General features: G+C 50.7%; 1 protein-coding gene across 1 annotated transcript in view; it reads left to right on the top strand.

The window, feature by feature from the left end:
• Positions 1–23,452, top strand: part of LOC147108998 (tubulin polyglutamylase TTLL5-like) — a 104,971-nt gene that overhangs the window by 67,363 nt on the left and 14,156 nt on the right. Inside the window, exons 8-9 of the mRNA XM_086002543.1 lie at positions 5,791–5,860; positions 14,937–15,021. Of these exons, the coding sequence (XP_085858669.1) occupies positions 5,791–5,860; positions 14,937–15,021 (155 nt within the window). The remainder of the gene's footprint in view (positions 1–5,790; positions 5,861–14,936; positions 15,022–23,452) is intronic.

Here is a 23,452-nt window from a genome sequence, read left to right as displayed (position 1 = left end):
TACAATTACGGTTGCTAGATACATTGGTTGAGGTTAAGCAATTATAAGTTCAGTCTTTGAGGAGGCTTCCTGATTCTGTCTGGATAACGCCTCTTTGGGGTATTAGGTTCTTCTGGTGAGGTTGAATCGGGATCAATGTCGTTGTTTGGTTCATCTGCTTCCAATATCACCGATTCTGCGGTAGATGCAATTGGTACTTCGGTTTCATCGCCAGGTGTATCAGATTGTGGTGTGGAGTTGACGTTTTCCAGTGACTCTAGAATCTGGTCAGCATGGTGTCTTACAATACTCTCTCCAACGTTCACGGTATACATTAGAGGTCCTTGCCGTGTACAGATCGTTCCTGGCTGCCATTTCTCTGTGCGGTAGTCCCGGGCCAAAACTGGTTGGCCTATCTTAAAACTCCTGGTCGGCCTTTCATTCATATTCTGAAACTGCCTGTTCTCCACATCTCTTCGGACGTTTGGCTTAACCAAATCCAAGCGGCATCGTAGTCTTCGATTGAAGAACATCATGGCTGGAGTTTGGTTGGTAACCGCATGTGTCACATTCCGGTAGGCAAACAAGAAGTTATCCACCTTGTGTTGTAGGGGTATATCTTCATTACACATTGCCTTGATAGCCTTCTTGAATGTTTGAACAAACCTCTCGGCCAATCCATTAGTGGCTGGATGATATGGGGCGGATGTGTAATGCTTAACACCATTGTTCTTTAAGAACCTCCGGAACTCTTCAGACACAAACTGTGGTCCATTGTCAGAGCAAATCTGCTCAGGCAGCCCATTTCTGGCGAATATGGTTCGTAAGACTGTGATAGTTTTTTCCGTGGTGGTTGAGGACATTTTTATTACCTCTGGCCACTTTGAATGTGCATCCACCGCAATTAAAAACATCGAGTCCATAAAGGGACCAGCAAAATCAATGTGCACCCTTTGCCATGGAGATGAGGGCCACTCCCATGGATGTAGAGGAGCTTGTGGTGGGGCGTTTTGGACCTTCTGGCATCCTGTACAACCCTTGGTCATCTCTTCGATTTCTCTATCGATTCCCGGCCACCACACAAACGCTCTGGCTAAGTTCTTCATTTTTACCCCACCCAGATGACCCTCATGAAGCTCATTGAGCACTCTATCCGTCAATTTAGGTGGAATTACTACTCTGGATCCACACGTCAAGGTCCCCCTGCACACTGACAGCTGTTCTCTTCTCGGCGAGAATGCTGGCAGCAGTGGTTCGCCATGTGCTGGCCATCCCTTCACCGTTAAATCATAGACCCAGGAGAGTGTCGGGTCAATTCGTGTTTCCTTTTCTATGTTTGCATTCGTCACAGGGAGACATTCGACTATAGTCGAGTGGAATAACTCCACTGGATCCACCGCCAGTTCTTCTTCCACCGTCGGTAACGGTAGGCGCGACAATCCATCAGCATTCCCATGCTGTTTAGTTCCCTTGTACTCGATGTCATAGTGGTGTGCCCCTAGGAAAAGGGACCACCTCTGCAGCCGTTGTGCCGTCATTATCGGTACACCCTTCTGAGGGTTGAAAATGGAGACGAGAGGTTGATGATCCGTTAGTAGAGTAAATTTCTGACCGTGCAGGTAGTGATTGAACTTCTTCACCCCCCACACCAGGCTGAGGGCCTCTCTGTCAATCTGAGCGTAGTTACGCTCGGCTGAAGTTAACGAGCGTGACGCAAAAGCTATCGGCCTCTCTGAACCATCAAGGAATTTATGTGACAGTACCGCCCCAATGCCGTAGGGAGACGCATCACACGCCAGCCTTATCGGTAGTGATGGGTTGTAGTGAGCCAATACTTGAAAGGCCCGCTTACATTCATCACTCCATTTCCATGCTACTCCCGTTCGTAGTAGGGCGTTCAGTGGATGCAGAATTGTGGACAAATTCGGCAAAAACTTATGGTAGTAATTCACCAATCTGAGGAATGACCTCAGTTGTGACACATTTTCAGGCGCCGGAGCCATAACTACCGCTTCAATTTTGTCAGGGGACTTATGCAACCCCTCTTCATCAATCACGTGGCCACAATACGATATCTGTTTCTTAAAAAACTCGCACTTGGGGCGATTGGCTCGCAGCCCATGTTCACGTAGTCTAGTGAGCACCTGCTCTAGGTTGGCAAGGTGTTCACTGTCATCTTCACCTGTCACTAGGATGTCGTCTAAGTAACACTGAGTCCCCGGAATCCCTTGCAGGACTTGTTCCATCGCTCTTTGCCATATCGCCGGAGCTGATGCTACTCCGAATACCAGTCGATTATACTGGTAAAGACCTTTGTGAGTGTTTATCGTGAGATACTTCCTAGAGGATTCTTCAACCTCCATCTGCAAATATGCTTGTGCTAGGTCAATTTTTGTAAAACGCTTCCCTCCAGATAGTGAGGCGAAGATATCTTCTATCCTTGGGAGAGGATATTGTACTGTGCGAAGGACTGGGTTCACCGTCACCTTGAAGTCCCCACAGATGCGAACCTTCCTTGGCTCCTCAGACTTATTGCTTAACGTTTTCTTCATGACAGGAACGATGGGTGTCGCCCACTCGCTCCAGTCTACCTTAGATAACATGCCTGCATGCTCCAGATTCTCCAGCTCTGCCTTGACGGCTGGGCGAATTGCATATGGTACCGGTCTTGCTTTGAAAAACTTGGGAATTGCATTCTCCTCTATTTTTATCGAGGCGGTTATGCCTTTAAGAGTGCCCAGTTCTTGTTGAAATACCTCTTTGGCATCAGCTAAGATTGTTGACCATTGTCCAGGACTGACGTCTTCATCTTTTTTACCCGCCACCATCAGTGCCTGAATGGAGTGCCAGTCTAAACTTATCTTTCTGATCCATTCACGTCCCAATAACGGTGGTCCACCATCTTGCAGAATGTAGAGATACAATTTCTGTATTTTCTTGCCGTTGTATTCGACAGGCACCCTTATTTTTCCTCTGGGGTATACTTTTTGCCCCGTATACGTCCTCAAGACAATGGATGTCTCTCTCAAGGGTATGTGTGAGAACAGCCGCTCATAGTCTCGTCGATGGAGAGGGTGCAGAGAAGATTCACCAGGATGTTACCTGGGATGGAGCGCCTCAGCTATGAAGAGAGGCTGGACAGGCTGGGGTTGTTTTCCTTGGAGCAAAGAAGGCTGAGGGGGGACCTGATTGAGGTGTACAAAATGATGAAGGGCATAGATAGGGTAGATAAAGAGGAACTTTTCCCCTCAGTAGGGGGGTCAATAACAAGGGGGCATAGATTCAGGGTAAGGGGCAGGAGATTTAGAGGGGATTTGAGGAGGAACTTTTTCACCCAGAGGGTGGTTGGAATGTGGAACGCACTGCCTGAAAGGGTGGTAGAGGCAGGAACCCTCACAACATTCAAGAAGCATTTGGATGAGCACTTGAAATGCCATTGCATACAAGGCTATGGACCAAATGCTGGAAAATGGGATTAGACTGGACAGGGATGGAAGGGTGGCGCAGACACGATGGGCCGAAGGGCCTCTTTCTGTGCTGTAAAACTCTATGACTCTATGACTCTATGACTATCGCTCATCTGGTCTTCAGAACTACTGTCCGTCATCTTTTGTACTTTCCTGTACGGTTCCTTAGTAGCCTTTTTGTTGTCGTTGGTCTTCTTCCCAGACCTGCAAACTCGTGCAATGTGTCCCATCTTTCCGCATTGCCTGCATATTTTGTCCTTGGACCAGCAGTCCTTCTGGTCATGGTTAGTTCTGCCACAGCGATAACATTTTGCAAATCCCCGTGTCAATTCGTGGGTGCCGTATTCCTGTGGCTTTTGTTGTATTTCCGCAGCTCCCCTGGCTGCTGCTTCGTACAATACTGCCACGCTGAAAGCCTTATCTAGCGTCAGCTCTTTCTCTGAGAGTAACCTCTTCTGGGTTCCTTCACTCAGGAGTCCACAGACAAATTTGTCCCGTAGGGTATCTGCCAGTCCTGCTCCGAACTGGCAGTGCTTTGATAGCTTGCGTAGTTCCGTAAGGTACTCAGCATTGCTCTCATCTTTATGCTGAGTTCTCCTGTGGAATTTAAATCTTTCTGCTATCAGCAGCGGTGCAGGGTTTAGGTGTTCCTGTAGGATAGCAACAATTTCGTTAAAACTCTTCGCCTTCGGTTTGGCTGGAGCAATCAGGTCCCGCAATAGGCCGTACGTTCTTGCGCCCATTAAGTTTAGCAGTACCGATGCCTTTTTCTCATCGGCTATTTCGTTTGCCTCGCAATATACCTCGACTCTTTCCACATACGTGGTCCAGCCCTCTATTGCATTATCAAAGGCAGTGATACAGCCAGTCTTCGGCATCTTGGAAATCTAAAATGGTGCCTCCCGCGCTTTGCCTTCTTCCCCGCTGTTGCTAGCGCTGCTTTCCGCAGTTTCCGTTGCAACCTGCAGCTCCTCGCGGCTTTCTGCGCGTTTAATATATATATTTTTTTGTTATTTTATTATTTTCCCGTCGTGGAACAACCATGTGGGACTCTTGCCTCCCTCTTCTCGGGTCTGTACGCTGCCCGACTTCGTAGCACTGGCCGCGCCCTGTGTGCTCCACCCTCTCTCTCCTCTTCCCGACAACGCTGCTCGGCCCCGTTGCAAGCCACCCGCTCGAGTTCTAGACCGCCGCAGCCCAGGAAGGATCAGTGTACTACCTGCCACCAGCCCAATTAGCTGAAGCACCGTCGACAGGAACCAAGCCCCGCTCTTGACAGCCTCTCCTGCAATCTTCAACTCCGCTGACTCAGGGGCGGATGCCCACGGTCGACGCCCGTTTCTACTGCTTCTGGCCTCGACCTCTGCTCACTTCACTGCAGGAATGGATCCCAGGAGGTGGTGCAGACTGTAGGTAAGTTTGTATCTGCTCGTCGCCAATATTATGTCCGTGTATAATTGAGACACGGACAGCAGGAGTTGATCACAACAAGTCTTTACTGAATGGAGACAAACGGGAAACTGAAACTACAGAAGGCTGCTAGTGCCTTTTATACAGGGGTGGTCACTGCCGGTACTGCAGTCTGACACCAGTTATTCCCTTAAAGGTACATACACAACAAAGGGAATAGAGGGTTATGCCGCTCATGGCTTTTAAATGGATAAAACCACGTGCGTGGAAATTTGAATGGGCTGCACAGCTCGTTAAAAGGGGTCACGCAACCAAAACAAATTGGAGGGAACGTTGCCTGTGACCCACCTTGCTCTACTGTCAGGGTTTAGTTTGAAGACAGAAAGAAAGACTTGCATTTCTACAGCGCCTTTAACGGCCTCAGGACGTCCCAAAGCGCTTTACAGCCAATGAAGTACTTTTTGAAGTGTACTCACTGTTGTAATGTAGAAAGCACAGCAGCCAATTTTGCGCACAGCAAGCTCCCACAAACAGCAATGTGATAACGATCAGATAATCTGTTTTAGTGATGTCGGTTGGCCAAGACAGGCGTGAGTGCTACCCACTGAGCCGCGGCTGACTGTAAGCTCACCTCTCAGTCATGCCCTTTGAAAGCCCAAGTTTCTCCCGTCCTTCCTCATAACCCAGTGCCTCTGATACTGGAGATCGGCCTCATACCTCTTCAGCCTCTGGGGCTTGTGTCTCAGTGACCAGAGCTGGGTGTGTCTAACCAGTGCGCTGTCGTTTCGGCGACTTCAGTGCTCCTCCCAGGGGTGAGACTGGTCAATAACTGTTAAATGATAGTTTACTGAGGTGCACCTGCCTGACCACTCGGCACCAGTTTATTGTATTGCACTCGAACCTTGTTCCTTATGTTTCTTTTCCAATGTTTCAGCCCAACCAGATTACAACAGACGAGAGTATCCTAGTTTCACGTTACATCCGCTCTCCGCTGCTAATAGATGGTGAGTTATCCTTTTCATGCGGAGAATGTGTGACCTGAATCTTGTCATTCAGGTGGAAATGACTTCTGAAATGATACTGGGCGGCCTGCTGGTGGCGCTGTCCAGGGAGATGGGCCCATGTCTCGGGCACGGGCCCAGCTTGCTCAGGGCATTCTTCAACAGGAACTAGTGAAGGACACAACTAGACCTCCATGTTGTGAAACAGTCGATTAAAGCCTTGTTTAACACTCAGACCAAGTGCCTAGTAGTTTTCTTACGTCAGTGTGCTTCACTCTCTTGGCTTTATTTGGTCATCCTGTCTTGCTGCTCTTAAACTGCAAATACACAATCAAAACCACTCTTACCCCTTGCTGCCTCTTTACATGGCTCTCTAATGGCTGCATGATCAGCGCCCAGCAATTTCCCCCTGAAGTTAACAGCAGCTTTTACTGTTTTTTCCTCCTCTGATCAGGAGCAATGCATTCGGTGAGCAATGCACGGTGTAGCAGCGAGAATGGGGAGTTTAGTGGCTGGTTTTGTTAAATGTCCCTCTAGCGCAGGCCAATCGTAACAAGCTAATGTTTTGAATAGGGCTAATACTGTCCACTGAACTCTCCATTCACCCTGCAACGCCATGCATTGCTCCCTTTTTTTTCTGTATTCATTCTCGGGATGTGGGCGTCGCTGGCAAGGCCGTCACTCATTGCCCCTCCCCAGTTGCCCCGAGTTTGATCCATCCTCGGCCCCTCCTCTTCCACATATGCAGGCTACTCCTTGACATCATCCGCAGTCGTGGGGTCACCTTCCACATGTATGCTGATGACATCGAGCTCCTCCTCTCCGCTACCCATCTCGACCCCTCCATGGCGTCACCCCACCATCTCTCTCTAACCTTCTCCAGCCCCACAACCCCTTCCCAAACTATCCATCCCTCTGACTCTGCCCTCGTGCATTTTCTCCCCTTCTCCTTTCAGCCCATCTTCAGCTGCTTCGGCCTCCTTCTCTGGAATTCCCTCCCTAAAGCTTTCCACTTCTCTATCTCTCTCTCCTCCTTTAAGACCCTGCTTAGAACCCACCTTTTTGAGCAAGCTTTGTGTCACCCCTCCCAATATCTCCTCCTTTGGCTCAACATCCATTTTTTTGCTTGCATTTCTGTGTTGAAGGCGCTATATCAAGGCAAGTTTTCTGCTTGTGCCATATGTAAACCACAGAAGGAAGCTGTTCGGCCCATCCTATCTGTGCCAGCTCTGTGCGAGACCAATCCAGAAGAAATCCCACTGCTCATGCTCTCCCCATAGACCTTTGCATCAAATATTCAATTTTCCATTAAAAGATGCGATGGTCTCTGCCTCAGCCACTCCCTGTGGCAAAGCACTCCCTGCTCCCAACCACCCTGTGTAAAGACATTTCTTCCAACCTCTCTCCTCACTCTCTCTCGATGCCAATTTTAAACGATTGACCCCTTGGTACTGACTCCCCAATCAGAGGAACCAGTCATAGGGGGAGAAATTCGGTTGGCAGCGCCTCCAATTAGCGCCTAAAGAGGCCGAGAAGTGGGGCGTTAGCCAATTTTCGGCCGGGTGCAGTGAACCCAGCGCCTCCTCCCATATTGAGTGGGCATTTCGCGCTGGCGCTAAACCTTAGTGCCCGCTTGCAGGCACAGGCAAATCATGACATCATTTCAGTGTGCAACGCCTTTTGGGCACCCTGGCCCGGAAATTCAGTGTTGCGCCCCTCCGTTCCGCCTGGTGCTAATAAGGACTGCTTACCTGGAACGTTCCCCAGTCGCTCTCGGGCTAGGGGGGCGCTCTTTAAAGGGGACTGCACTGGTATAAAAGCGGCAGCCATTTTGGGAGCACAACTTCCTCGAGACTTTCACAGAGTTGCTGAGCTGCACTCTGAGAGCCATTGCACCAGTGAGCCAGCGCTGGCCAGAGGAACTTCAGCCTTCTGGCCATCACCTTGCTGCTGGTGAGCATTTACAACGTTTACAATTTCTTGTGCGCTATTATTATGGGGGCTGCATTGGAGGGGAACGTCCTGCTGCTGAACCATCTGGAAAGGGCACAGAGACGCAGGGAGAGAGGGGCAGGAATGGCCAGACGGAGGAGGGCCAACAGACGTCGCCACACCAGACCTTATGCTGCCAGGGTTTTCCGACAGCAGTTCTCTTACTTGAACATGTCAGAGGAGCAGTGTCTCAGAAGGCTGCACTTCAGAAAGGAGGTGGTGACTGAGCTGTGCCACCTGCTTCAGCCAGATCTGCAGCCTCAGATAAGGTGCAGGACCTCTCTGTCGGTGGCTGTCAAGATGACTGTTGCCCTGAATTTCTATGCGAGCGGCTCCTTTCAGGCCGCAACTGGGGACATTGCCAACATATCGCAGTTTGCGGTGCATTGCTGCATCCGTCAAGTAACAGATGCCCTATTTAAAAGGAGGTGGCAGTACATCTCCTTCCCTGTGACACTGGAGAAGCAGCGGGAGAGCGCAGAGGGCTTCGCAGCAATAGCGGACTTCCCCATGGTGCAGGGCGCCATTGACTGCATGCACGTGGCTTTGCGGGCGCCTGTTTTGAATCCGGAGGAGTTCCGCAACCGCAAGAGGTTCCATTCCTTGAATGTTCAGCTGGTCTGTGACCACCGACAGCTGATCCTCGCAGTCAATGTGCAGTTCCCTGGCAGCAGCCACGACGCCTTCATCCTGCGCCAGACTTCAGTTGCAGACCTATTCGAGGCCCCGGCTCACCCAGGAGGCTGGCTTCTCGGTGACAAGGGCTAACCTCTGTGCCCATGGCTGATGACCCCGCTCCGTTCGCCCAGCACTCCTGCTGAAGAGCGCTTCAATGCGAGCCATCAGGCGATGAGGAACATTTTGGAGCACACAATCGGTGTGCTGAAGCAGAGGTTCCGTTGTCTCGACCATTCCGGAGGCGCCTTGCAGTACTCACCAGAGCGAGTCTCCCACTTCGTTGTAGTCTGTTGCATGCTGCATAACCTCGACATCCTACGCACCCAGCCAATGCCACCAGCCATTGAAGTACCAGCGGAGGAGGAGGAGGAGGAGGAGGAGGACCAAGACAGGAGGGAGGTACAAACTGGAAGGGCCGTCCGTCAGAGGCTGATAACAAGCCGCTTCTAGGCCCCTCTGACGGAATGCTTGGTGCCATTCGATGAGGAGGAAGGGAACTGTCCGGATAACCCAAAGCCTATGAAGGGCAGTGAATGTAAATATCAGACATGGCCAATGTAAATTTAAAAAGTTGTTTATTTTGATAAATGTGCTTCCTTCCAACATGACAAAGCAATGGCAACAGAAAGCAAAAGTAACACATAAGTGGCTCACACACCCGGGAGACTATCCAAAACGTTACTAACATTCAGACTAGCATCCACGGCCTTGATTTCTACAAATAAGACGTCTCAGCTGCACCTTCTACTCTTTCCCCCTTGATGGTGATCTACTTCTATTGCGAGATCGGCCCCTTCCCTCCCTGCAGCTCCTCTGTAATGGGACCCCAGTGGCTGCATCAAGGCTGGGGGAGGCCTGCTGGCTGTCCAAAAGTGCAGATGCCCCTGAGGGACGTCCTGGATGACCTCTGGCCTTGGAGGGCCCGGATGCTGACTGCTCCAACTGTGCATGGGTGGAAGCAGTCTGTCCTGCAGGTGGTGGCAGCTGCAGTGGAGACGTGCCAGCGGTGGCATCAGGAATGTTGACATCCTGAGAACGGACAGCAGCTGCCTGGTCGACCGACACACTGGCACTCTGACGGGGCAGCACCGCAGCATGCGCACCAATTGGCTGGTCCACAGATTGCTGGCCTGCTGTGGTGCTGCAAGTGCCCCGGGTAATCCCGCCTGATCCAGCGAGGGTGGCAGCAGTCATTGGTCGCGTGGCCTCAATATGCGTCTGCATGAGACCAGCGAGTGACTGTGTGGCAGCACTCAGCACTTGCGTGGCAGGTGCCAGTGCTTCGGTGAAGCCCTGGACAGTCCTTTCCAGTGCTTTGCTGAAGGCCGGGACAGTCCTTTCCACTGCTTCGGTCAAGCCCTGGACAGTCCTTTCCAGTGCTGCCCCGAAGCTGTGGACAGTCCTTTCCAGTGATGCCCCGAAGTCCTGGACAGTCCTTTCCAGTGCTGCCCCGAAGTCCTGCGCACTCCTTGCCTGTGCTGCCCCGAAGTCTTGGACACTCCTTGCCTGTGCTGCCCCGAAGTCTTGGACACTCCTTGCCAATGTCTCGATGGATTCAGGCATCCTTGCCACTGCAGCCATGAGCTCAGTGTGCCTGAGCCGAGCCTGGGCGCTCATTTCTGCGAGAGCACGCAGCTCTTCTGCGCTCTGTGCAGTAGCACTCGCGACCCGACTCGCCCTCTGGGGAGACGGCCCCCGAGCTTCCCTACCCCCCTTGCGTTGCTGCAGCCCGCTGGTTCCTGGAATGTTTCCTCTGCAGAGCATTCCCCCCCGCTCCCCTCCAGGGAAGTAGTCTCCCCAGTCTGCAGAGGGGCTGGCTCGCCTGAGGGTGGCAGGGATGGTCCGGCTTCCTCCTGCTCGTCGCTTCCGGAGTCAGTGGCAGTGGCAGCTTGAGGGCCCGGCTCCCGAGCTGGTGATGCAGCATCTGAAAGCAGGGAGGTTGAAGAGTGGCTTTAGCGAAAGGACCGGGTGGCAGCAAGGGATGCAAGAGTGCTGCAATGCTCTGACATGGGTCCAGAGTGAAAAAGCATGCTGGTGGGGGGAAGAAGTGGAAGGAGAGAGTTCAAAAAGGTGATGACCTTACCATCGCTGTGCACAATGGGGTCGGCAACTCCAGTGGTGACAGGACCAGTCATCCGGCCTCCAACAATCTGGTGGACTCGTTCCTCCAGGTCCGTCAGTGTCTGCAGCTGAGGACGGCCTCCTCCGGTACGAATCTGTTCCCTCCGGTTCCTGGCCAGCTTGGCCTGCAGGAGAAAGGACGGGAAGTGATGAAACATGCTGGCCTGAGCTGACATCACATGCCCCCATGGTAGAATAGCCCTTCCATTATGCATTGAGCTGACATCACATGCCCCCCATGGTAGAATAGCCCTTCCATTATGCCCTGAGCTGAATGTGCGTGTGTGTTTCCAGAAAGGGCCATGGGTGCTGGCTGACAGATGGCCATTGGGGCTTCGCGCACCCTCTGGCCATAATGTCAGGTGCAGATGGAGGGATGAAGAAGATTGCGAAAAAGGCACTCACCCTAACGACCCGAGTGAGGTCGTTGAACTTCTTCCTGCATTGCACAGGAGTCCTGGGCACCACGCTGGTTGAGGTGACTCTTTGACAAACTTCCCTCCAAGCCCTGCGTTACTCGCTCTGATGAGGCCTCCTGCCATTGTCGGGGTGCAGCACAGCTCGCCGGCGCTCCACTTCGCCAACCAAAGCATCTAATGCCCCATCGGTAAAGCACTCCGCTCTCTGCCTCACCCTCTCCATATGTTCAAAGTTTGGAACGCCACAGAAAGCACAGCGCCGATTTTGAGGCCTACAAGGCGCAGAGTGTGGCTGCTGCTCCTAATTGACCCGCCCCTTTAAGAGCTGGCCGGCGCCAGCATGTCTCGGGGTAATCGATTATTGACAGCACCTGCGCTGCGCCCGGCCGCCGACATATTGAGTAGCGCCGCCGGGTTAGCGCCTTAAGACTCCCGTGCAGCGCCTGAATCAACGCCGCAATCACCTTTAGGGGCGCAGCAACCCAATATCGCTCGAGGTGGCGATAAGTTGCGCCTGGCGATAAAATTTGCGCAGCGCCAGTTCTAACGCCCCAAACAGGGCTATACCCAATTTCTCCCCCATAGAGTCATAATGGCACAGAAGGAGGCCATTGGGCCCATCGAGTCCGTGCCGGCTCTCTGTAGAGCAATCCAGTCAGTCCCACTCCCCCGCTCTATCCCTGTAGCCCTGCAAGTTTATTTCCCTCAACTGCCTATCCAGTCTCCCCTTGAAAACATTGAGTGTCTCCGCTTCCACCACTTCCGTCGGCAGCGAGATCCAGGTCCTCACCACTCGCTGTGTAAAAAAGTTTTTCCTCACATCCCCCCTGTATCTCTTGCCCAAAACCTTAAATCTGTGTCCCCTAGTCCTTGTACCATCAACTAGTGGGAACAACCTTTGCCCGTCTAGCCTATCCAAACCAGTCATAATCTTGTACACCTCAATCAAATCACCCCTCAACCTCCTTTGCTCTAATGAAAACAAATCCAGCTTCTCCAACCTGTCCTTGTAGCTAAGATCCCCCATCCCCAGAACCATTCTGGTAAATCTCCTCTGCACCCTCTCAAGGGCCTTCACATCCTTCCTAAAGCGTGGTGACCAGAACTGGACGCAATACTCCAGTTGTGGCCTAACCAGCGCTTTATAAAGGTTCAGCATATCTTCTCTACTTTTGTACTCAATACCTCTATTTATGAAGCCCAAGATCCCATATGCTTTGCTAACCGCTCTCTCAATATGTCCCGCAACCTTCAGGGATCTATGTACATTAACTCCCAGGTCCCTCTGTCCCTGCACACGCTTTAAAACTGTGCCATTAAGTGTATATTGCCTCTCCTGTTCCTTCTGCCAAAATGCATCACCTCACACTTCTCTGTATTAAATTCCATCTGCCACTTGTCTGCCCATTCTGCTAGCCTTTCTATGTCCTGCTGCAGTCGATTGGTATCCTCCCTGTTACTTCATCAAAAAATTCAATTAGGTTAGTCAAACACAATCTGCCTTTTACAAATCCGTGTTGGCTCTCCTTAATTAGCTTAAACCTCTCCAAGTGCCCGTTAATTTTTTCCTTGATTATTGTTTCTAAAACTTTACCCACCACTGATGTTAAACTGGCCGGCCTGTAGTTACTAGGATTGTCCTTACACCCTTTCTTGAACAATGGTGTCACATTTGCCACTTTCCAATCCTCAGGCACCTCCCCCGCATCTAGAGAAGATTAGAAAATTATGGGAAGCCCTTCCACTATCCCCGCCCCCAATTCCCTTAGCAACTTGGGATGCAAGCCATCTGGACCAGGCGACTTATCCACTCTAAGCATACCCAGCCTTTCTAGTACATCCTGTCTATCAATTTTCACCCCTTCCATTGCTTCTACCTTTTCCACTGCTACCGATATTTTGTCAGCATCCACCTCCTTAGTAAATACCGATACAAAGTACTCATTGAGTATTCTAGCCTTGCCCTGCGCCTCTAAGCATATATCACCTTCTTTGTCGCTAATAGGCCCACCCCACCTCTTACTACCCACTTACTGTTTACATGCCGGTAGAAGATTTTTGGGTTCCCCTTTATGTTAACCGCCATTGTACTCTCATATTCTCTCTTTGCCAATCTTATTTTCATCTTCACTTCCCCTCTCAACTTATTGTATTTGGTCTGGTCCTCCCTTGAAGAATTCACCTGACATGCATCATACACCCTCTTTTTTTGTTTCATCATCTTCTCTATCTCCCTCGTCATCCAAGGAGCCCTTGCTTTGGTTCGCTTACCCTTCCCTCTTGTTGGAATGTACCTAGCCTGTACTTGGAACATCTCCTCCTTAAAGATCTCCCATTGTTCCATTACAGTTTTTCCTGTCAGTCTTTGGTTCCATTTTACTCTGGCTAGATCCTTTCGCATCCCATTGAAGTTAGCCCTATTCCAGTTTAGAAGTTCCACTCTAGATTGTTCCTTGCTCCTCTCCATTGCTAATCTAAATCTTATGATACGATGATCACTCGTACCCAAGTGTTCTCCCACAGGCACTTGGTCGACCTGGCCCACCTCATTCCCCAGCACCAGATCCAGCAATGCCTCCTTCCTAGTTGGGCCAAGAACAATAAGGTCAAGGAAATTCTCCTGAACACATTTCAGAAATTCCTCCCCCTCCTTTCCCTTTACCCTAGCATTATCCCAATCGATATTTGGGTAATTAAAGTCCCCCAATATCACCACTCTATAGCTCTTGCATGTCTCTGCGATTTCCCTGCAGATTTGCTCCTCTACCTCCCTCTCACTATTTGGGGCCTGTAGAATACCCCCAATAGCGTGATCATACCCTTTTTGCTCCTCAACTCTAACCAAATGGATTCTGTCCTTGTCCCCTCAGGAACATCCTCCCTTTCCAACACTACAATGTCTTCCTTAATCCGCACTGCCGCCCCACCTCCCTTTTTTCTTTCCCTATCTTTTCTGAACACCTTGTACCCTTGAATATTAAGTGCCCAGTCCTCACCATTTTTAAGCCACATTTCCGTTATTGCCACACGGCTAATTGCGCTTGTAGCTCACCAACCTTATTCACCACACTTTGTGCGTTTACATACATGCATTCTAAATCCATTTTTCAATTTTTCGTAGCCTTTCCTCATTTACTCTATCGAAACCATTCATGATCATGAAAGCCTTTATTAAATCTCAACCTGCCAAACGCCTCAATTAGATTGCAGGTTAGATTCTACAGGGCCTGTGGAAGGAGATGTGACGGGTGGGATGGCCATTTCTTGTTTGTTGCATTTGTTTTCCATATTGAACACGGTAACCAGAATCCTTCACTCCTGAGGAATGGAGTAAAATAGCCCACATTAAATTTTAAGACCAATTTTCTAAATCGGTGCACCTGGAGAATATTGGACGGCGGTGGGGAATGCGCTGTGTGTAATCAAACTATAAATATGTTTGATATTTTTACACATGGGTGCAAACCTTCACTCAAACCCTTCACAGGCAATGAATTGCTTTTGAAGTGTATCGATAATGTCGGCAAACCCAGCCGTGAGACGGAGGGCGTTTTAGGTAATGTTGGTTGAGGGATGAATGTTGGCCCGGGCACCAGGGAGGACTCCCCTTCTTCCAATAGTGCCACGGGATCTTTAATGTGCACCTGAGCAGGCAGACAGGGCCTCGGTTCTCTCCGTACTGCCCTGGAGTTCCAGCCTAGGCCCTAAAGTGGGGCTTGAACCCTCAACCTTCTGACTCGGAGGCGAGTGTGTTACCAAGTGAGCCACGCTACAGCTTCAGCGCAAGAGAAAGCCGAGCCCGCTGCATTCCGAGTCTCGGACAGCGTGTCCATGCGTGGAGTTATTTACTTTATTTTTGCCACTTACAGACTTCAAGTTTGACGTGCGATTATACGTCCTGGTGACATCCTACGACCCTCTAGTGGTTTATCTCTATGAAGAAGGACTGACGAGGTAGGAAGCCTCAGATTTTTGCACTGATTATACACCCCTGGCGGCCACGTCTGTCTCGCCTGTCAGTGTTTTATCAACAACTTGCATTTATATAGAGCCTTTACCACAGGCGCTTCCCGGAGGTATAAGCAAAACAGATGGCGAGTCGGAGGGGGGAAGATTTGGAGGGTGGCCAAAAGCTTGTTCAAAAAGGTGGGTTTTGAAGACGGATTAGAGAAAAGGGGGGAGAGGCGGAGGGTTTTAGGGAGGGAATTCCAGACTGGGGGGACCTAGGCGTGTATAGGCACGGCCCCCAATGATGGGGGGGAGGAAGAAGCACGAGAGGCTGGAGTCAGAGGAACGGAGAGTTTGGGAGGGGGGCAGGGCAGTTGTAGCAATGGAGAAGGTTACAGAGATAGTGGGTGAGGCTATAGAGGGTTTTAAAGTCAAGAATAAGAAATTTAAATTTGAGGCGATGGGAGACCGGGAGCCAATGTAGGTCAGCGAGCACACGGTGAACGGGACTTGGTGTGAGTTATTGTGTGCAGTTTTGGTCGCCTTATCTGAGGAAGGATGTTCTTGCCATGGAGGGAGTGCAGCGAAGATTCACCAGGCTGATACCTGGGATGGCAGGAATGACGTATGAGGAGAGATGGGGTCGATTGGGCTTATACTCGCTGGAGTTTAGAAGAATGAGAGGGGATCTCATTGAAACTTATAAAATTCTAACAGGACTGGACAGACTAGATGCAGGAAGGATGTTCCCGATGGTCGGGGAGCCCAGAACCAGGGGTCACAGTCTAAAGATAAGGGGCAAGCCATTTAGGACAGAGATGAGGAGGAATTTCTTCACCCAGAGAGTGGTGAACCTGTGGAATTCTCTACCACAGAAGGCAGTTGAGGCCAATTCATTAAATATATTCAAGGAGTTGGATATATTTCTTAAGGCTAAAGGGATCAAGGGATATAGGGAGAAGGCAGGGACAGGGTACTGAGTTTGGATGATCAGCCATGATCTCATTGAATGGCGGAGCAGGCTCGAGGGGCCGAATGGCCTACTCCTGCTCCTATCTTCTATGTTTCTATATTAGGATATGGCGGCAGAGATTTGAAGGGTGGGAGGCCGGCCCGGAGAGAGTTGGAAGAGTCGAGTCCGGAGGGGACAAGTGCACGGATGGGTTGTTTCAGCAGCAGATGAGCTGAGGCAGGAGCGGAGACGGGTGATGTTATGGAGGTGGAAGCAGGCGGTCTATGTGAGCGGATATGGCTCGAAAGCTCAGCTTTGGGACAGGACGGCGAGGTTGTGATTGCCAACAGTCTGGTTTGGGCCTGAGTCAGTGACCGGCGAGAGGGATGGAGTTGGTGGCGAGGGTACGGAGTTTGAGGCGGGGGCTCAAGATGGTGGCTTTGGTCTTTGTAATGTTTAACTAGATGAAATTGTGGCTCGTATACGATTGGATGTCAGATAAACAGTCTGACGACACGAGCAGTAGAGGGGATGGAGAGTGGTGGTTGTGAGGTAGAGCTGAGTGTCATCAGCATACATGTGGAAGTTGTCCCCTTGTTTGCTGCTGATGTTGCCAAGGGGCAGCATGTAGATGAGGAAGAGGAAGGGTCAAGGATGCATCCCTGGGGGACTCCAGAGATAACGGGTGCGAGGAGAAGCCATTGGTAGAGATTCTGTGGCTATGATCAGATAGGTAACAGTACACAACGTGCTCGACGTAAACTCGAGGAACAGCACCTCATCTTCCGATTAGGCACTTTACAGCCTTCCGGTCTCAATATCGAGTTCAACAATTTCAGATCATAACCTCGGCCCCTATTTCATTTTTACTTATATTTTTCCACTCCTTTCCTCCCCCCCCCCCTTTCCTTTTGTTTCTCTCTCACACCTGGCAGCTATCTTTTGCCCTGCCAGTACACTTTACACCTAATCCCAGCCTATTACCATCTCGTCTAGCTTCTAATCTCTTTTACTTCTTTTGGTTCTTTTATTCTTTTGTCCGATCGCAGCCCTGCCTTCGATCTAGTTCCTTTTCTCTCCAGTTTTGAAGAAGGGTCAAACCCGAAACGTCAACTCAAATTTCTCTCCACGGATGTTGCCTGACCTGCTGAGTTTTTCCAGCATTTTCTGGTGCTATGCCTACATTACCTCACTCCACTTCAAAACCGGGTTTGTCCCTGCTTTGATCTAAAGTTCTCTCTTAACTCTCTTTCCCCCTCCTGCTGGAGTGTAATTTAAGAACAAAGTAATCACAGAAACCCCACAGTGCAGATAGAGGCCATTTCGGCCCATCGAGCCTGCACCGACACATATCCCACCCGATCCCCGTAACCCCACATATTTTAATCCCCCTAACACTAAGGGTCAATTTATCATAGCCAATCAACTTAACCCGCACATCTTTGGATGTTACATGACTGTGGGTACCAGGAGTTTACCTCATCCTCATATCCTCTATCCTTACCATCCCACTTCCCAATCTCCTCCAGCCCATGCAGTCGCGCTCCTACATAGGAACAGGAGGAGGCCATTCAGCCCCTCGAGCCTGTTACATCGGAACAGGAGGAGGCCATTCAGCCCCTCGAGCCTGTTACATCGGAACAGGAGGAGACCATTCAGCCCCTCGAGCCTGTTACATCGGAACAGGAGAAGGCCATTCAGCCCCTCGAGCCTGTTACATCGGAACAGGAGGAGACCATTCAGCCCCTCGAGCCTGTTACATCGGAACAGGAGAAGGCCATTCAGCCCCTCGAGCCTGTTACATCGGAACAGGAGGAGGCCATTCAGCCCCTCGAACCTGTTACAGAGGAACAGGAGGAGGCCATTCAGCCCCTCGAGCCTGTTACACAGGAACAGGAGGAGGACATTCAGCTCCTCGAGCCTGTTACACAGGAGCAGGAGGAGGCCATTCAGCCCCTCGAGCCTGTTACACAGGAACAGGAGGAGGACATTCAGCCCCTCGAGCCTGTTACACAGGAACAGGAGGAGGACATTCAGCCCCTCGAGCCTGTTACACAGGAACAGGAGGAGGACATTCAGCTCCTCGAGCCTGTTACACAGGAACAGGAGGCCATTCAGCCCCTCGAGTCTGTTACACAGGAACAGGAGGCCATTCAGCTCCTCGAGCCTGTTACACAGGAACAGGAGGAGACCATTCAGCCCCTTGAGCCTGTTACAAGGAACAGGAGGAGGCCATTAACCACCATTTAATTAGACCATTGGCAAATGAATTTCAACATAGATAAGTGAGGTATTACGGTTTGGTAAGAAAAATAAGGAGTTCACATACTGCTTGGAAAATAAGAACCTAAATGGGTAGAGGAACAAAGGGATCTCGGAGTACAAATACACAAATCACTAAAAGTTGAGCCACAGGTTAGCAAGGCCATAAAAAATGCAAACCAAGCACTAGGGTTTATTTCTGGAGGGATAGAATTGAAAAGTAGGGAAGTTATGCTAAACCTGTATCGAACCTTGGTTAGACCACACTTGGAGTACTGTGTACAGTTCTGGTCGCCATATTATAAAAAGGATATAGAGGCACTGGAGAGGGTGCAGAGGAGATTTACAAGGATGATACCAGAAATGTGAGGGTATACATATCAGGAAAGGATGAACAGGCTGGGTCTCTTTTCTCTTGAAAAGAGAAGGCTGAGGGGTGACCTAATAGAGGTCTTTAAAATTATGAAAGGTTTTGATAGAGTGGAAACAGAGAGAGTGTTTCCACTTGTGGGGAAGAGCATAACTAGAGGCCATCAATATAAGATAGTCACCAAGAAATCCAACAGGAAATTCAGAAGAAACTTCTTTACCCAGAGAGTGGTGAGAATGTGGAACTCGCTACCACAGGGGGTGGTTGAAGCAAATAGTAGCGATGCATTTAAGGGGAGGCTAGACAAGCATATGAGGGAGAAGGGAATAGAGGGTTAGGCTGATAGAGTTAGATGAGGAAAGACGGGAGGAGGCTTGAGTGGAGCATAAACACCGGCATGGACTGGTTGGGCCGAATGGCCTGTTTCTGGGCTGTATGTTTTATGTAATTTTATGTAAAACCATGGCTGATCTGTATCTTAACTCCCGCCTTGGTTCCCTAACCCTTAATACCCTTACCCAACAGAAATCTATCAATCTCCGTTTTGAAATTTTCAGTTGACCCCCAGCCTCACCAGTTTTTTGGGGGAGAGAGTTCCAGATTTCCACCACCCTTTGTGTGAAGAAGTGCTTCCTGACATTGCCCCTGAATGGCCTGGCTCTAATTTGAAGGTTCTGCCCCGACACCGGTTGACTCGCCATCCCCTGCTCCCCTTTGACGGCCGTTCTTTAAGCCACCGTGCCCTGGCCTCTGCAGCTCCCTACAAAAAAACCCAAACCCCTTCTGTTTAACCACTCTCCTGCTCCCCTCGCCAGCTTCTGTTCCTCTTTTCCCTGCCGCTCAGCGCTCACCTCCCTTTCCCTCGAACTCGGTTAATAAATACTGTTGCGTGCAGTTCACGATTGGGCCACACGATGGCGACAACACTCTGTGTTGTGTTCCGAGTTTGGTTTTTTTTCGCCCACTCTCCCTTCTTTTTGTCTTTAATTTTTTGTTTTGAATGGGTTTGGTGAACACGTGATCACCCAAGCAGAATGTGTTATTTTTTTCTTGCACGGTGAGTGGCGGGACAGTCTGGGAAAACATTTTGCCAAGGGCTTTGAACCTCGTCTCCTGAGCGCAGTTTGCACAGGCTGCTGATGTGTGAAGACCAGAGGGGCCGGGTGTGTGTGTTCTCATTGTGTCAGCGCACACTCCTGTTTATACGAAGCCGAGGGCACCATCCTCACCGTGTCTGCTGAGGACCCTGATTGGCTGCAATTGATGTAACAGTTTCCGAGTATATTTGATACCGTGAACCTCTCGAACCCCCCACCCCCGCCCTGCCTCATACGCACAGACCATATGTTCGTGAAGGCAATGACGCTGATCTTTATTGTTTTATGTTAAAAGCAGTTCATAAATTTGAAGTGATTCCACAGAGTATTCATAGAGAGTTCCGGTGCCCCCCCCCACCCTCCCCCCCCCCCCCCCCCCCCCCCCCCGGCCAAACATCCTTCCTCACTAGAAAACAGACCAACTGTTCCTCCATCTCGTGCACTTTTGCATGTGGGATGTTCCTGTTCACAAAATGGCTGCCGTGTTTGCCTACATAACAACAGTCGCCGCACTTCAAAAATAATTCGCTAAAAGAAGGGACTCTCGCTTCTGTTGCGCCTTTTGCGGCCTCCGGACGGCCCCCTGGAGCTCACGCACGGCCTTTTTGCAGCGTTGTCGCAGTTGTTTTGTTCTGCGCTGGAGAGTCGGCCTCGATTGTGTGCCCGGATCCTGGAGCGCAGCTTCAACCCATGACTTTCTGGCTCAAAGGCAAGTGTGCTACTGACTGAGTCACGCTGACGCTCATCCTATGACGTGTCTGAGAGAAACAATAAGGTGCTACATACATCAGGAACAGGAGTCGGCCATAGAAACATAGAAACATAGAAACTAGGAGCAGGAGTAGGCCATTCGGCCCTTCGAGCCTGCTTTGCCATTCAACGAGATCATGGCTGATCATCCAAACCCTAGCACCCGGTCCCTACACCGACAGCATTCCCACCCAAGCCGTAACCCCGTAACCCCACATATTTAATCCCCCCTAACACTAAGGGCCAATTAAAAAATTTTTTTTTTAATCATGGCCAACCAACCTAACCCGCACATCTTTGGACTGTGGGAGGAAACCGGAGCACCCGGAGGAAACCCACGCAAACACGGGGAGAATGTGCAAACTCCACACAGACAGTCACCCGAGGCCGGATTTGAACCCGGGTCCCTGGTGCTGTGAGGCAACAGTGCTAACCACTATGCCACCGTGCTGCCCCTCGAGCCTGCTCCGTCATTCAATAAGATCATGGCTGATCATCGACCTCAACTCCACTTCCCGCCCGATCCCCAAATCCCTTGATTCCCTTATAAATGCAAGTCTGTCTCTCTAACGGTGTATGAATGTCAGGGCGTTTAGCTGTGTCTGACCTGTCGCCTTCTCGTTCTCTTACATTATCTGATCCCTTGTCATCCTGTACCGGCTCTTCCAGACCCCACTGGCCACTTCCCTGTCGGCATTCAAAGGCGACTGATTATCTTTGGCTTTGGTTTAAGTTCAAGTCTTGCCCTTTAGGGAGAGCAATATTTCACTTGGGAGGGTTTATGAAAAACTGAAACATGTTTGCAGCATTGTGAGGGTGTACGGGGATGGCGGTAAGTTTTTGCAGGGCTGAGGGGTCTACAGTAGTGCTGACTGCCAACTCTGGAATGAAGAACAAAGTCACACAAATGGTAAAGGTGTTTCATTGTTCGCTTAGCACTAGGTGGCAGCACAGTTCAGGCTCACTTCTATTGACCGAGTAAATAACCTCCGGCCAGGGCAGTGTGCTGGGACACTGAGGCAGATTCACATACAGTGCCGTGGAATACCAGAGCAGTGTGCTGGGACACTGGGGCAGATTCACATACAGTGCCGTGGAATACCAGGGCAGTGTGCTGGGACACTGGGGCAGATTCACATAATATGCCGCGGAATACCAGAGCAGTGTGCTGGGACACTGGGGCAGATTCCCATACAGTGCCGTGGAATACCAGGGCAGTGTGCTGGGACACTGGGGCAGATTCCCATACAGTGCCGTGGAATACCAGGGCAGTGTGCTGGGACACTGGGGCAGATTCCCATACAGTGCCGTGGAATACCAGGGCAGTGTGCTGGGACACTGGGGCAGATTCCCATACAGTGCCGTGGAATACCAGGGCAGTGTGCTGGGACACTGGGGCAGATTCCCATACAGTGCCGTGGAATACCAGAGCAGTGTGCTGGGACACTGGGGCAGATTCCCATACAGTGCTGTGGAATACCAGAGCAGTGTGCTGGGACACTGGGGCAGATTCCCATACAGTGCCGTGGAATACCAGAGCAGTGTGCTGGGACACTGGGGCAGATTCCCATACAGTGCCGTGGAATACCAGAGCAGTGTGCTGGGACACTGGGGCAGATTCCCATACAGTGCTGCGGAATACCAGAGCAGTATGACACCCCGGCATGGGTGCAGGTACCTGCTACTGTAATGTACAAGGTAAGCTCCTGACCATCTTGGCTATTGTATCCGCTCTGTGTGCACCCTGGGTTTCTGTTCTGTATCTGCTCTGTGTGCACCCTGGGTTTCTGTCCTCCTGTATCCGCTCTGTGTGCACCCTGGGTTTCTGTCCCCCCTGTATCCGCTCTGTCTGCACCCTGGGTTTCTGTTCCCCCTGTATCCGCTTTGTGTGCACCCTGGGTTTCTGTACCCCCTGTATCCGCTCTGTGTGCACCCTGGGTTTCTGTCCCCCTTGTATCCGCTCTGTCTGCACCCTGGGTTTCTGTTCCCCCTGTATCCGCTTTGTGTGCACCCTGGGTTTCTGTTCCCCCTGTATCCGCTCTGTGTGCACCCTGGGTTTCTGTTCTCCTGTGTCCGCTCGGTGTGCACCCTGGGTTTCTGTCCCCCCTGTTTCCGCTCTGTGTGCACCCTGGGTTTCTCATAGAGTCATAGAGTTTTACAGCACAGAAAGAGGCCCTTCGGCCCATCCATCCCTGTCCAGTCTAATCCCATTTTCCAGCATTTGGTCCATAGCCTTGTATGCAATGGCATTTCAAGTGCTCATCCAAATGCTTCTTGAATGTTGTGAGGGTTCCTGCCTCTACCACCCTTTTAGGCATTGAGTTCCACATTCCAACCACCCTCTGGGTGAAAAAGTTCCTCCTCAAATCCCCTCTAAATCTCCTGCCCCTTACCCTGAATCTATGCCCCCTCGTTATTGACCCCCCTACTAAGGGGAAAAGTTCCTCTTTGTCTAACCTATCTATGCCCCTCATCATTTTGTACACCTCAATCAGGTCCCCCCTCAGCCTTCTTTGCTCCAAGGAAAACAACCCCAGCCTGTTTAGCCTTTCTTCATAGCTGAGGCGCTCCATCCCAGGTAACATCCTGGTGAATCTTCTCTGCACCCTCTCCAAAGCAATCACATCCTTCCTATAGTGAGGCGACCAGAACTGCACACAGTACTCCAGCTGTGGCCTCACCAGCGTTTTGTACAGCTCCATCATAACCTCCCTGCTCTTATATTCTATGCCTCGGCTAATGAAGGCAAGTATCCCATATGCCTTTTTAACCACCTTATCTACCTGTTCCGCTGCCTTCAGGGATCTATGTACATGTACACCAAGGTCCCTCTGACCCTCTGTACTTCCTAGGGTCCTACCACTCATTGTGTATTCCCTTGCCTTATTTGTCCGTCCAAAATGCATCACCTCGCACTTTTCAGGGTTAAATTCCATTTGCCACTTTTCCGCCCATCTGACCAACCCGTTTATATCGTCCTGTAGCCTGAGGCTTTCCTCCTCGCAA

The sequence above is a fragment of the Somniosus microcephalus genome, chromosome 12 (assembly GCF_052327205.1).
Source record: "Somniosus microcephalus isolate GS21.2 chromosome 12, FLI_Smic_1.0, whole genome shotgun sequence".
NCBI lineage: Eukaryota > Metazoa > Chordata > Chondrichthyes > Squaliformes > Somniosidae > Somniosus > Somniosus microcephalus.
Note: the sequence above shows the minus strand (reverse complement) of the source record. Positions and strands in the feature narration are given on the sequence as shown.